The sequence below is a fragment of the Stegostoma tigrinum genome, chromosome 36, assembly GCF_030684315.1.
Source record: "Stegostoma tigrinum isolate sSteTig4 chromosome 36, sSteTig4.hap1, whole genome shotgun sequence".
In the NCBI taxonomy this organism is placed as follows: Eukaryota; Metazoa; Chordata; class Chondrichthyes; order Orectolobiformes; family Stegostomatidae; genus Stegostoma; species Stegostoma tigrinum.
In genome coordinates this window covers 770,135-785,170 of record NC_081389.1, presented here as the reverse complement: position 1 = coordinate 785,170, position 15,036 = coordinate 770,135, and the positions used below count along the sequence as shown (strand labels likewise).

Sequence of the window (15,036 nt, the reverse complement as noted above, 5' to 3'; positions counted from 1 at the left end):
CTTTCTTGTAAGGTAAAGTTGCCATTGCCTGACTGGACTATATGGCTGCTCACTAGTCAGAGAGAGAATTGTCATGACTATAAATTTTTTTTCCTCCCTGCATCTTTAGGAACGCAGCAGAATAGAGCTTAGGAACATGAGAAGGCTGCTTCACCATCCAATAACATCATGGCTGATCGGGTGGTGGCTTTTTTTTTTCCACATCCTGTTTGGAACCCACAGCCCTCAAATCCTTTGATCAAAAACCTGTCTAAGACAGTGTTGTTAACCCGCTGGCAGAAAAGGATTCTTGTCATCTCTATTGTTTAAAAAGGAAAAAGCCAGATGTCACATGACACCAGATTATAGTCCAAAAGGTTTATTTGAAATCCTTTGTCAGGTGAAGTTAGGAGGCGACATTATTCTTTTAAATTGTTAACTTTAGAACCCCCCCCCCCCCCCCCCCACAAACTCTGGAAACACCTCATGATCTTGAATGTTTCAATAAGGTAAAATCTCATTTTTAGAAACTTCAATGGTATATACCTAACCTATTCAACCATTTTTCAGAGGATGACCTTTTCATTCCCAGGAATAAGTTGTGTGAAGATTCTCTGAACTGCTTTTAAGCAGTTATATTGTTGCCAATTATTCAGCTTTCTGAGAGTGCCCTTTTGATTCCATTCCTATCTGGTGGATCAGCCAGTGTATTTCCAGGTAGTGATTTCCATACCATTTGCTGCACACTGTTTTGGGGGTCTGTCAATGTTGCATGCTTGGAGCAACTTATCCTCTCCACCTCACTTCATGACTTGTAACTGTTGTTCAATGTTCCTTGGTGGCAAAATGACCACAGTGTGTTTGGTTTACTAATGGGTAATACTCAATTTTGCAGGCATTCAGTTTTAATTTCTCTGCCACTCAAAATTTAGCCTTGAAAACAATTACGAGTAATGATATTGATCACATCCACAAGCTGCCCCAAAGCATTTCACCATCAATATTATTCTTAAAGGGATGTCACTGATATAAGTATTTTTAATCAACATATTCTGAAATGTTATGACTCACCTCGAGAGCAAGTAGAACTTTAATCAGGCTTTCTGCTTTAAAGTCAGATGACACCAGAATATAGTCCAATATGTTTATTTGAAATCATAAGCTTTTGGAGCTTTGCTCCTTTGTCAGGTGTTGGACAGTAACCTGGTGTCTTCTGACTTCTGACCTTGTCTCCCCCCAGCCCAACACCGGCATCTCCATGACTTCTGACTTAAAGATTGGGATTTAAGAACCATTTAATTCTCTGTTATATGGTTAACTGTGGGAGCCAATTTTTGTCTCGTCAGGACTAAATGGGTGAATGGTGTGATGATATTCTAGCGATTATTTTTCATTTAACTAAGAAAATGTCAAGCTCTTCTTGGCACCATTTGTATGCACTTGAACAACCAGTTCAATATCAATTCTAAAATATGTCACCTTCTATAATGCAACATTCCTAAAGTTCAGTATTTGAGTCCCGGCTTCTGTTTTATATTCAAAGGCTTGAGTGGAGTTGAACCTCCTTTAATATTTTTACTAAAGCAAGAATGATTTGAGTCCTATGAATAATTGCCAGTATCTTGCAATTGACTGTAAAATGGATTAATCTGTTTGAATGGAATTCAGTCCAGCAGCATATACAAAGCTCATTGGAAGTCCAGTTTTTCTTTAAAAAAGTGAAACTATGAATCTGATTAGTTTTATATAGCTCCATCAAGAATAGGGAGTGGTTACTTAATTATATGCATGAGCACAGCATTAACAACCTTGAAAATTCTGCATCACGCGTGAGTATGTTCCTGTTTTTTTAAAAGCTCATGTTAGGTATCTTCAGTAGGGACAAGCCTTGTAGTGTTGCAAGAAATACAGGCTTTTAGTCAACGTTTTTGGGCCTTAAGCTGGAATTTAACCACTTTGTTAATTTTGAATCCCAAGCTTTTTCACCACCTACATAGCACGAGAATGATCAATGAATGATCAGTGAATGTCAAGGACCTCGAGTCCCAAACTTACTCCTTTTGGGTACACCTTTAAATCCTAGCTTTCTGTTGAGGCTTTTTATCATCCATCTAATATTTCCTCAGCACAGTGTTCATTTTTATTTATCTCCTGAGAAGTGTTAAAGTAAATATCAGTTGTGATCCCTAACTCGGGATCTCCACTTCAACCACTGTTCATTGTTCAAAATTTACTTATGGGATGGGATAATGCTTGCCTTGCCAGTAACATATTCCCTGTTCATAGGAAAATTTAAATGCTAGCTATAATGGATAGAAATATTGTGATATGGCCTGTGTTTAGAGTACAACAAAGGCAAACTAAATACTGATTTCCTATGGTAGGGACTCCAGGGAAAAAAAAACAAATATAGTCCTCAGATGAAGGAGAGTTTGAAGGCCAGGGAATGATTTACTGAGTATGTGCAAACGCATGTCACCTCCGAATTAAAATCATACAGTCTGTCCTTATGGAAACTGCCTCTGTGAACCTATGTTATGATTGCAAACTTCTGCACTGATACCATATCCATGGGACTGGGATTTGTCTGTAATTAAAGTGATCAATTCTTGCAAATATGGAAATGAAATCAGAATTCTGCAGATGCTGGAAATCTCAATTGGAAATAATATAAAATGGTGGAAATACTCAGCAGGTTAGGCAGCCATTGTGCAAAGAAGCAAAGTTTCAAGTTGCTGACTATTGTTGAGTTCACTAAGATAATGAAAAATATCTCATTTGAGGCAGTTCAGAGAAGGTTTACTTGGATTCTCTTCTCTGAAGATTGAGTGTCTTTGGAATTGCTTGCTACAGAAAACTGTAGGGCAGAGTCACTGTATATTTCGGACAAAAGATTCTTGATCAGTTTCTTGCATCTTTTGACACTTCAAGTGCTCATCAAATAGTTTTTAAAGATTGTGAAGTTTCTCTCCTCAATTACTCTCCAAGGCATTTCGACCTCCATCACCCAATGGGTGGGAGTTTTTCTGCTGATCGCCTCTAAACTTCCTTGAAGTTATTTAACTAAATATGTCTTTAAACGTTAAAGTTATGCCTCCATTGTATTGACCCTTTGACTTGGGAGCAGGGGGCAAGTGCTTTCTATTCACCCTGTCCATATCTGTCATTATCTTATATACCCCTATCAGCTCCTGTGACAACCTTCTCTATTCCAAAGAAAATAACCTAGACTCATAACCTGAACTTATCCACCCTCTATTCATAGCTGAAATGCTCAATACCAGGCAACATCCTGGTGAATCTCATTTGCACCCCCTCCAGTGCAGTCGCATCTTTCCTGTGGTCTGGTGACCAGAACTGTCGGCACTACTCCAGCTGTCACCTAACCAAAGTTCTGCTCAACTCCAGTATGACCTCACTGTTCTTATCTGTGCCATGATTGATAAAGGCAATCATCTCATATGCCGCCTTCTTAATCTACCGTATTAACCTGTCCTGGTACCTTCAGGGATCTGTGGATAAGCACTCCAAGATCTCTGTGTTCCTCTGAGGTTCCTAGTGTCCTGCCATTCACTGAGTATTCCTTCCTCACAAGTGCATCACCTCTCATTTATCAGAATTAAATTCTATCTGCCACTGATATGCCCATCTGATCAATCTATTTATGTTATCCTCTGCTGTAAGACCTTCCTTCTCATTGTCAACCACCTGGCAAATCTTTGTGTCATCCACAAAATTAGGTGCACACACATACTCATTGACAGTATTTATGAATCTTTGAATAAGGAACTTGGCACCGATTCCTTTGGTAATGCTGCTGCACAGCGGCTTCCAGTCTGTCAAATCGCCTTACATAGAACATTACAGCACAGTACAGGCCCTTCGGCCTTCGATGTTGTGCCGACCTGTCATACCGATCTGAAGCCCATCTAAACTACACTATTCCACGTACGTCCAAATGCTTATCCAATGTCGACTTAAATGTACCTAAAGTTGGCGAATCTACTACCTTTGCAGGCAAAGCGTTCCATTCCCTTACTACGCTCTGAGTAAAGAAACTACCTCTGACATCTGTTCTATATCTATCTTTCACCCCTCAATTTAAAGCTATGCCTCGTGCTCGCCATCTCGATCCCTGTATTAATAAAAGCTAAAACGCTGTATGCCCTCTTAACAGCCCTGTAAACCTGGGTGGCAACTTTCAATGATCTGTGTACATGGACACCGAGATTTCACTGCTCATCTACACTACTAAGAATCGTACCATTAGCCCTGTACTTTGCCTGGTGATTACTCATACCAAAGTGCATCGCCTCACACTTGGCTGCATTAAAATCCATTTGCCACCTCTCAGCCCAGCTCTGCAGCTTATCTATGTCTCTCTGCAACCTACAGCATCCTTCATCACTATCCACAACTCCACCAACCTTAGTGTCGTCTGCAAATTTACTAACCCATCCTTCTACGCCCTCACCCAGGTCATTTATAAAAATGACAAACAGCAGTGGACCCAATACCGAACCTTGAAGTACACCACTAGTAACTGGTCTCCAGGATGAACATTTCCCATCAACTACCACCCCTGCCTTCTTTCAGCAAGCCAATTTCCGATCCAAACTGCTATATCTCCCACAATTCCATTCCTCCTCATTTTGTACAATAGCCTACTGTGGGGAACCTTATCGAACGCCTTGCTGAAATCCATATACACCACATCAACCGGTTTACTCTCATCTACCTGTTTGGTCACCTTCTCAAAGAACTCAATAAGGTTTGTGAGGCACGATCTTCCTTTCACAAAACCGTGCTGACTATGCCTAATCAATTTATTCTTTTCTAGATGATTATAAATCCTATCCCTTATAACCTTTTCCAACACTTTACCAACAACTGAGGTAAGGCTCACTGGTCTATAATTCCCAGGGTTGTCTCTACTCCCCATCTTGAACAGGGGAACCACATTTGCTGTCCTCCAGTCATCTGGCACTATTCCTGTAGATAATGATGAGTTAAAGATCAATGCCAAAGGCTCAGCAATCTCCGCCCTGGCTTCCCAGAGGATCCTAGGATAAATCCCATCTGGCCCAGGGGACTTATCTATCTTCACCCTCTGTAGGATTTCTAATACCTCTTGTGAACCTCAATCCCACCTAGTCTAGTAGCCTGTATCTCAGTATTCTCCTTGACCACATTGTCACTTTCCAGAGTGTGAATACTGTTGAAAAATATTCATTTAGTGCTTTCCCTATCTCATCTGACTCCACACACAACTTACCACTACTATCCTTGATTGGGCCTAATCTTACTTTCGTCATTCTTTTATTCCTTAAATACCTGTAGAAAGCCTTAGGGTTTACCCTGATCCTGTCCGCCAACAACCTCTCATGTCTCCTCCTGGCTCTTCTGAGCTCTCTCTTTAGGTCTTTCCTGGCTACCTCGTAGCCCTCAAGTGCCTTAACTGAGCCTTCACACCTCATCCTAACATAAGCCACCTTCTTCCTCTTGACCAGAGATTCCACCTCCTTCGTAAAGCACGGCTCCCGCGTTCTACAGCTTCCTCCCTGCCTGACAGTTACATACTTATCTAGGACACACAGGAGCTTTTCCTTGAATAAGATCCACATTTCTAATGTGCCCATCCCCTGCAGTTTCCTTCCCCATCCTATGCTCCCTAAATCTTGCCTAATCTCATCATAATTGCCTTTCCCCCAGCTATAACTCTTGCCCAGTGATGCCTTCTACCACCACTACCTGCCATTAAGCCAGTTTTGAATATAACCTGTTAAATTATCCTGGATTCCATTACCACCTTTATCATAGATCCCCTATGTAGGATCTTGTCAGGGATCTTGCTGAAATCCATTGTAAACTACATCAACAGCCCTAACTTCATCCAAACACTTAGTTATCACCTCAAAATGTTTACCAGATTTGTTGGGCATGGCCACCTTTGACAAAGTTAGACTGGCTATCCCTGATCAAAGCCTGTCTCTCTAAATGAGGTATCAAAGGTTACGAGGAAAGGGCAAGAAAGTGGACATGAGGAGTATTGATTCATCATGATCCTATTGAATGGGGAGCAGGCTCAAGGGGGCTGAACCATGCTACTCCTGTTTCTACTACTTATGGTCTTTACACTCTTAAGTTTGCAACACACATCATTTGTTTTCTTGTTTTGTAGGCTGTGTTAGCTAGCATCATTGATTCACATGTAATTGCTTTCAATGTTTATGTGGGATTTTGTCTTAATTGTGCAATGTGACTCAACAGCATTTTAAGCATTTGGATAAATGAGTTCTGCAATGAAGCGTTGAGTAGAAAATACCACTTAATAGAAGGCTGATATAAACATGCTGCATTCCACAGCATCCAGTGAAAAGTGAGGTGCACTCTAATATGTCCTTTTCATCATACAGTTCAGCATTTTCAGCAGACAGACACCGTAAAAGAAAGTTGATGGAAAGTTCATCTGTGAACAACAAATATTTGAAGATCAATGTAAGTATGATTGTAATAATTACTAGGCACTTTATTCATGAAAACATTCATTCAACAGCATTTACTCTAGCATCAATTATCTTCCATGTGTGGTGAACCAATTAATTACATATTTTTGTTCTGCCTTCAAGAACGACTCAACTAACTTCCCAAAAATTTGAAACACAATGTCTTGTGAGCAGAAGGAATTAGGATATCGGTATTAGTAGGGAAATGGTATTGCAGAAATTGATGAGATGAATGGCCAATAAATACCCAGGGCTCAATCATCTACATCCTAGAGTACATGAGGAAGTGCCCATAGAAATAGTGGATTCCATGTATTCTAGAAAAATTCTTATGGATTAGAGGGTAGCTAATATCGTCTCTCAATTTCTAAAATGTAGGTAGAGAGGAAACTGAATTTATAGACCAGTTCACCTGACATTGGTAGTGGGGAAAATGCTGGAGTCCATTTTATAGCACAGTTAAACTTGGAGGGGTTGGGATCAACCAGCTGTTTTCAAAGACTCAATGGATTTTTTGGTGACAGAAGACAAAGCACTTCTGAATGATAGAGGGTGGGATGCTCTTTGAAGGATCAGTGTAGACTCAATGAACTGAATGATCTTTTCCCACACTGTAGAGATTCTATGATCCTAAATAGTTCCTGGGGGCTAAAGGGATTGAAAGGTATGGGGAGAAAGCTGGAACAGGATACTGAGATAGATGATTAGCCACGAACATAGTGTGTGTCAGAGAAGGCATAGAGTGCTGAATAGTCCATTCCTGGTATTTTAGAACAAAGAACAATACAGCAAAGGAACAGGCCCTTTGGCCCTCCAAGCCTGTGCCCTTCCATATTAAAAATGTCTTCACTTAACAGGATCTGTATCCCTCTATTCCCTTCATATTCAAGTCTTTGTCCAGGTGTTTCTTGGATGCTGCTATTGTGTCTGCTTCCACCACCACCTCTGGCAGCGAGTTCCAGGCACACTCCACCCATTGTGTGGGAAAAACGAGCCTTGCACATCTCTTTTAAACATGGCCCCTCTGATCTTGAATGTGGCCCCCTTGTAATTGACCCCTCAACCCTGTCAAAAAGCTACATACTTCCACTCTTTCCATGGCACTAACGATCTTACAAACTTCATTCAGGTCGCCTCTCAACCTCCGGCATTCCAGTGAAAACAAACCCAGTCTATCCAACCTTTCTTCATGGCTAACATCCTCCATACCACCCCCACTCAAAAGCACCCACTTCCTTCTCGTAGTGCAGTGACCAGAACTCTGTACAAAATTCCAAGTGTAGCGTAACTATGCTGTAAAACAGCAGCATAACTTGTCTACCCTAAGACTCACTGCACTGCCAATGAAGGCTAGCATGCCATAAGCATTTTCTATTACTACATCTACCTGCGCTGCCACTTTCAGTGATCTGTGGTCCTGCATATCAATACTCCTAAGTGTTCACTGTATAATTTCCACCAGTACTTGACGTTCCAAAATGCATCACCTCACATTTGTCCATATTAAACTCCAGCTGATCTATAACCTGCTGTATTCTTTGACAGTTCTCCCTACTATTTGCAACTCCACCAATCTTTATATCATCTGCAAACTTACTGATTAGACCAGCTGTTTTCCTCCAAGTCGTTTATGAAGATCATGAACAGCAGAGTCCCAGCACTGATTTCTGTGGAACACCTCTAGTCACAATCTTCCATCCTTCCTCCACTGTCCTGTGTCTCCTATGACTAAGCCAGTTCTGTATCCATCTTGCCAGCTCATCCCTGATACCATGTGACTTCACCTTTTGTACCTGTCTGTCAGGAGGGACCTTTTCAAAGGCTTTAGTAAAGCCCATAGACGACATCAACTGCCTTTCCCTCAATTGTCGTCTTCACCTCCTGAAAAAAACTTGCCTCCCTAACTTGATCATGACCTTTCTCAGATAAAACCATGCTGTCTACCACTAATAAGTCCACTTGCTTCTAAATACCTGTGAGACCTTGTCCGTAAGAACCTTTTCCAATAATTTCCCTTCCACCGACATGGGGCTCCCTGTTACCCTGCTTAAATAATGAGACAACACTGGGTGTTCTCCAGTCCTCTGGGACCTCACCTATGGCCAAACAGGACACAAAAATGTCTCAGTGCTCCAGCAATTTATTCTCTTGCCTCCCGCAATATTCTGGGAAAGTCCCATCAGGACCAGGGGACTTATCTGCTTTAATACTTTTTAAGACGTACAACAACTCTTACTTTTTAATAGCAACTGGCTTAGAAATTCGACACTCCTTTCCCTGAGATCATCCTCCACAAATTTCTCCTCTTTAGTGAATACTGCTGCGAAGTATTTCCTTAGGACCTTACCTATCTCTTCTAGCTCCACTCACAAATTCCTTCTTTTATCTTTGCATGGACCACACCTTTCCCTGGCTACCCACTTGATTTTTATATATGTATAAACAGCCTTGGGATTCTCTTTAATCCCATTTTCTAAGAACTTGTCCTGACACACGCACATCCTTCTAACCCCTTGTTTAAGTTGCTTCTTAGTTTTCTTATATACTTAAAAGGCTTTGTCAGTTCTCATCCACCTAGACCTTGTGTATGCTTCTTTTTCCTTTTAGACCAAGATCATAACATCCCTGGTCATCCAAGGTTCATATAACTTGCCAAACCTATCCTTCATTCTCACAGGAGCACCTGAACTGTCACTCCTGAACTCTCATTAATTTCATTTGAAATACTCCCACATGTTCAATGTAGATTTACCCTCAAACAGCTACTTCCAATCAACATTCTCCAGTTCCTGGCTAATATTGTTATAGCTTGCCTCACTTCAATTTAACACCTTCACCTGAGGACTGCTGTTAGCCCTAACCATGTATATCTTAAAACTCTCAGTATTATGATCACTACTTCGAAAATGATCCCCCACTGAAACTTCTTTTACCTGGCCAGGCTCTTTCCCAAAACCAGGTCCACTATAACCCCTTTCCTGGTTTTACTGTTTGCACACTGTCAGGAAATCCTCCTGAATAGATAAGCCCCCTGGGCCCGATGAGATTTATCCTAGATTTCTCTGGGAAGCTAGGGAAGAGATTCCAGACCCTTTGACTTTGATCTTTGTCATCACTGTCTACAGGAATAGTGCCAGAAGCCTGGAGGATAGCAAATGTCCTGTTGCCCAAGAAGGGGAGTAGAGACAACCCTGGTAATTATAGACCAGTGAGCCTTACTTTGGTTGTGGGTAAACTGTTGGAAAGGATTATGAGATGGGATTTATAGTCAAAACATAGAAAGGAATAATTTGATTAGGGATCATCAACACAGATTTTGTGAAGGGTAGGTTGTGCCTCACAAACCTTATTGAGTTCTTTGAGAATGTGACCAAACAGGTGGATGAGGGTAAAGCGGTTGATGTGGTGTATTTGGATTTCAATAAAGCATTTGATAAGGTTCCCCACGGTGGGCTATTGCAGAAAATACGGAGGCATGGGATTGAGGGTGATTTAGTGGCTTGGATCAGAAATTGGCTAGCTGTAAGAAGACAGAGGGTGGTGGTTGATGGGAAATGTTCATCCTGGCGTTCAGTTGCTAGTGGTGTACCGCCGGGATCTGTTTTGTGGCCACTGCTGTTTGTCATTTTATAAAAGACCTGGATGAGGGCGTAGAAGGACGGGTTAGTAAATCTGCAGATGACACTAAAGTCGGTGGAGTTGTGGATCGTGCGGAAGGACGTTGCAGGTTACAGAGGGACATAGGTAAGCTGCAGAGCTGGGCTGAGAGGTGGGAAATGGAGTTTAATGCAGAAAAGTATGAGGTGATTCACTTTGGAAAGGAATACAGAGTACTGGGCTAATGGTAAGATTCTTAGTAGTGTGGATGAGCGGAGAGATCTGTGTCCATGTGCAGAGATCCCTAAAAATTGCCACCAGGTTGATAGGGTTATTAAGAAGGCATACAGTGTGTTAGGTTTTATTGGTAGAGGGATTGAGTTTTGGAGCCATGAGGTCTTGTTGCGGCTGCACTTGGAGTATTGCGTACAGTTCTGGTCACCACATTATAGGAAGGATGTGGAAGCATTGGAAAGGGTGCAGAGGAAGTTTACCAGGATGTTGTCTGGTATGGAGCGAAGGTCTTGTGAGGAAAGGCTGAGGGACTTGAGGCTGTTTTTGTTAGAGAGAAGAACGTTAAGGGGTGACTTAATGGAGACAAATAAGATGATAGGATTAGATCGGGTGGACTGAGAGCCTTTTTCCTCATGGTGATGGCTAGCACGAGGGGACATAGCTTTAAACTGAGGGCTGGTGGATCTAGGACAGACGTCAGAGGTAGGCTCTTTACTCAGTGTAGTAAGGGTGTGGAATGCCCTGCCTCCAACAGTAGTAGACTCGGCAATTTAAATGGTCATTGGATAAACATATGGATAATAATGGAAAAGTGTAGGTTAGATGGGCTTCAGATTGGTTTCACAGGTCGGCACAACATTGAGGGCCGAAGGGCCTGTACTGCCCTGTGATGTTCTATGAATGGCCCCTACAGATTCTGCCCCATCCCATCCTCTATTACAAAATGAGTCCCAGTCAATATAGGGGACGTTAAAATCACCCACCAAAACAGCCCTGCTGTTTTTACATCTGTCCAAAATCTGTCTGCATATTCTCTCCTATCTCCTGCTAGTTTTTGTTTTGCCTGTGACTTTACATTTTCCATGGAGGGGCTATCATATGAGTGAAGACTAAAACATCTTTGGACCCTGCTCATTGAAATTTAGAAGAATGAGAGGTGATCTCCTTGAAACATATATGGTTCTTAATGGGGTATGAGAGGTAAATGCTGAGTTGACATTTACTCTTAAAGGAGAGTCTAGGATCAGATGGTGTACACTCAGAATAAAGGGGTGTCAATTTAGGACTGATGTGAGGAGGAACTTATTCTGTGTGTTGCATGTTCTTGGAACTCCTTGCTACAGAGAACTGTGGGAGCAGCTGAGATAGCTTCTTGATCAGCCGGGGAATCAAGGGGATTAGGGAAAGGGCAGAAAAGGGGCTCTGAGTAATATTGAATGGCAGAGCAAACTTGATGAGCTGAACAACCTACTCTTGTTCCTATTTCTTATGGTTCTGTGACTGTTCACTTTGGACAATTCTAGTAGTGACTCAGTTGAGATAGTGTTAATTCGCAAAGTTTTGCACAGTGTTCCGGCTAGCCAGGTATCTGTTGAACTTGGATGCGGTTGAACTTACTAATCAGCAACTAACAGGTTCTAATCATCTGATAGGGAGGGACCACTGCCATTTGTGCCACAGGACTGCGGAATCTTGGGAACACCTGTTTTATGAATGCCATCCTCCAGTCACTCAGGTAATAGACTCATTGCAGAGGTATAATCAACCCACCATTCTACTTTTAGATTGAAAAATAGAATTTACATGTTGGTTTAACAGAATTGTTGTGATGTTTTACCAGGTATTTTGGTAGTGCTATATGTAACATTCTTATTTTGTGAAGTCTGCATTGTGATGCTAAATAATTGCATACAGCTAATACTATTGTATTTAGAACTGAATTTTGGATAATATTTAACAAATCTTTCCAAAACAGTACTCCAGTTCATCTCCCTACAACTCTGATCACTTCAAGGAACTTATCTTTTTAATACCAGTATAATTGAGTGTTTCCCTGTTCTCTGGTTTATAAAGACTGGCTAATTTGTATTCTTGCAGAAGTTGTCATACCTAGTTAGACATTTATCTCCCCATTTCTTTGAGCATTATATTGGGTAGGAGGTATACAAAATTCTTGAATTTGTAATCTCCCTGTTCAATTTTGAATTTGCAATTCACAGTCTCCACATAACCTGTGTTGTATTGAAGCAAACCTCAAATACACTCAACTGGCATATGGAATTTGAATGCATGTCCCCAGGGCATTAGTCTGGATTTCTGGACTACTCATTCAGTGACAATACTGTTATTTCAAGGGGAAACATTAGCCTAGTGGTATTATTGCTGGACTGTTAATCCAGAGGCCCAGATAATGGTCTAGGGACCCAGGTTCAAATCCCACCATAGCAGATGGTGGATTTCGAATTCAATAAATATCAGGAATTAAGACTCTAACGATCACTGTGAATCCATTGTTGACTGTTGGAAAGACTCATCTGGATGCTACCATCTTTACCTCCTCTGACTTACATGTGACTCCAGACCTACAGCAATGTCATTGATCCTTAACTGCCTTCTGGGCAATTCAGGACGGGCAGTAAGTGCTGTCTAGCCAGTGACACCCTCATCCTGTGAATGAATAACAAAAAAAGCCACTGCCTCATGCTTTAAATACCTGTGGGGAGTTTCTGCTTTCTGATCCTGATGACAAAATTTTGCAGCACTTGTGGTATGTCTTTGATTAGATGTTTCTGCAGGAAGACTTTAATCTACCCAGTGCAGCAGTTCTATACCACAAGCAGCATAGGTTCCAACACTAGGCTTTGCGGAATCCCACTGGTCACAGGCTACCAGTCACAATAATACCCCTCCACCATTACTGTCTGCCTCCTGTTACTCAGCTAATTTTGCATTCAATTAGCCAAATTTCCTTGGATTCCATGAGCTCTTAACTTTCCAACAGATTCTCGTGGCACCTTTTGAAACCTTGCTGAAGTCCATCTCGAACACATTGCCCTTAGCTACACTCCGGTCACTTAGTAAAATATTTAATCAAGTTGGTCAGCTATGACCTCCCCTTAAAACCATGCTGACAGTTCTTGATTAGTACCTCCCTCTCTGCTTATTAATTCTGCCCCTCAGGATTGCTACCAAGGTTAGACTGATCAGCCTGTACGTTATTCCTACTTACCTCCTTGAATAAAAGTAGCACATTTTGTCCTTCACTCTCCTCTGGCCAGAGAGGAATTGAAAATATTGCTTGTGCTACTGCTGTTTCCTCCCTTGCATAATAGTGTGGAATCTGCCTTGAACACAATGCCAGCAGAGACGTTAGCAAAATTTGAGGCATTTCAGCAAACATAAGACAGACTGAGAATAGAGAGATGTAGACCACTTGCAAGCCAATGGGATTAGTTTACAATAGCATCATGGTCAGCACAATGGTGATCTGTAAGACTTTTTTGTGCTATACTGTTCTATGTTCAATGAGCTACTGACATCTAGCTGCATGCACAAATTACCTCTGTGGACTTAATGGGACCTACTCTTTCTCGAGTTATCCTTTTACCCTTGATGTATTCATAAAGTAACTTTTATTTTAACCTTTATTTCACCTGCCATTATCCTTTCATACCTCATTTTTTACTCTTCTAATTTCTTTTTTTTTAAGTTCGCCCTTGCACATTCTGTACTCCTCTATGGCTTCTGCTGTTTTGAGCCCTGCTCCCAATGTTTATACAGCCAGTTCAACCTAATTAACTCCTAATATATCCATCATCTATTCCCTCATTTATTTGGGTCCCAGGCATTAATTCAGACTATATTAGTTGATAACAAACAATGTGGTTGACTCTTATCTCACCTTTCAAATGGCCTAGCCAGCCATTCAGTTGTACCAAGTGACCATACAAAATATAACGAGGATAAAATGTGATGGACCTAAGCACTGAATTTGTAGATAACAATAGTACCAGTCAGTCCCACATAGCGTTCCTTATATTCCAGACGTAAGCCAAAATTGAGAGTTGTCCAACAGACTAGTCAAGCAACTACCTTAATGCTAGAATCATACCTTACGGCTGTTATCCCTAGCTCGTACAACACCAGCCCTAATATGTCTTGCCCCATTAACAGGCAAGACTAACCAGAGGTGGTAGCATACAGGGACCATAAGATTTTGTAATCTAACGTGTTTTTACTTTTTTAAATGAGATATGAGTATCATTGGCTAAGCAAACATGGCCATTTTTGCATGGCAGAGACACGAACTCCAGCCTGTAATTTATCACCTGACTCCTTGAGGCTTGTCCTTCATCTGCAAGTATTAGTACCACTTTTTAAAAAGTTATTCACAGGAAGTCAGCTGGCTATCCAAATCTAATTGCATTTGAGGAGTACCGTAGGTTTTGAACAGCTGTGCTCTTAGACCCACAGTGCTGTTAGAGAAGGAATACTGGGATGTATAATTGATGTAAAGAATGGCAATGTCCAAGTTTGGTGTATAATCTGGGAGAGAATTTGCAAATGGCCACATTCGCATGTGCCTGATGCCCTTTCTCTTTCAGCTGGTAGAGTTTGTAGGTTTGGGAGGTCTTGTCAAAGGAAACTGGATGAGTTGCTGCAGTGTATCTTGTAAATGGTATACGCTGCTGCTGCTATATGTTGATGGTGAAGAGAGTGAAGGAGAAACTAGATGCCCAGTAAGTGTATGGTGGAGTGTTGCTGAGCTGAATGCATTCAGTAAAGTGGAGAATATGTAATAACACTTCTGACTAGAAACTTGTATAACTGTCTTTGCAGTATAGGTTGAATAATTGGGCAGCACAGTGGCAAAATGGCTAGCACTGTTGCCTCACAGTGCCAGGAACCCAGGTTCAATTCCTTCCTCAGGCGATCGTCT

General features: G+C 41.4%; 1 protein-coding gene across 7 annotated transcripts in view; it reads left to right on the top strand.

Annotated features, from left to right (window-relative positions):
- usp3 (ubiquitin specific peptidase 3) overlaps window positions 1–15,036 on the top strand; it is a 156,862-nt gene that overhangs the window by 89,156 nt on the left and 52,670 nt on the right. For all 7 annotated transcript variants that reach the window (XM_048520650.1, XM_048520644.2, XM_048520646.2 and 4 more), the window contains exons 5-6: window positions 6,396–6,477; window positions 11,750–11,832. In XM_048520650.1, coding sequence (XP_048376607.1) covers window positions 6,396–6,477; window positions 11,750–11,832 — 165 coding nt within the window. The remainder of the gene's footprint in view (window positions 1–6,395; window positions 6,478–11,749; window positions 11,833–15,036) is intronic.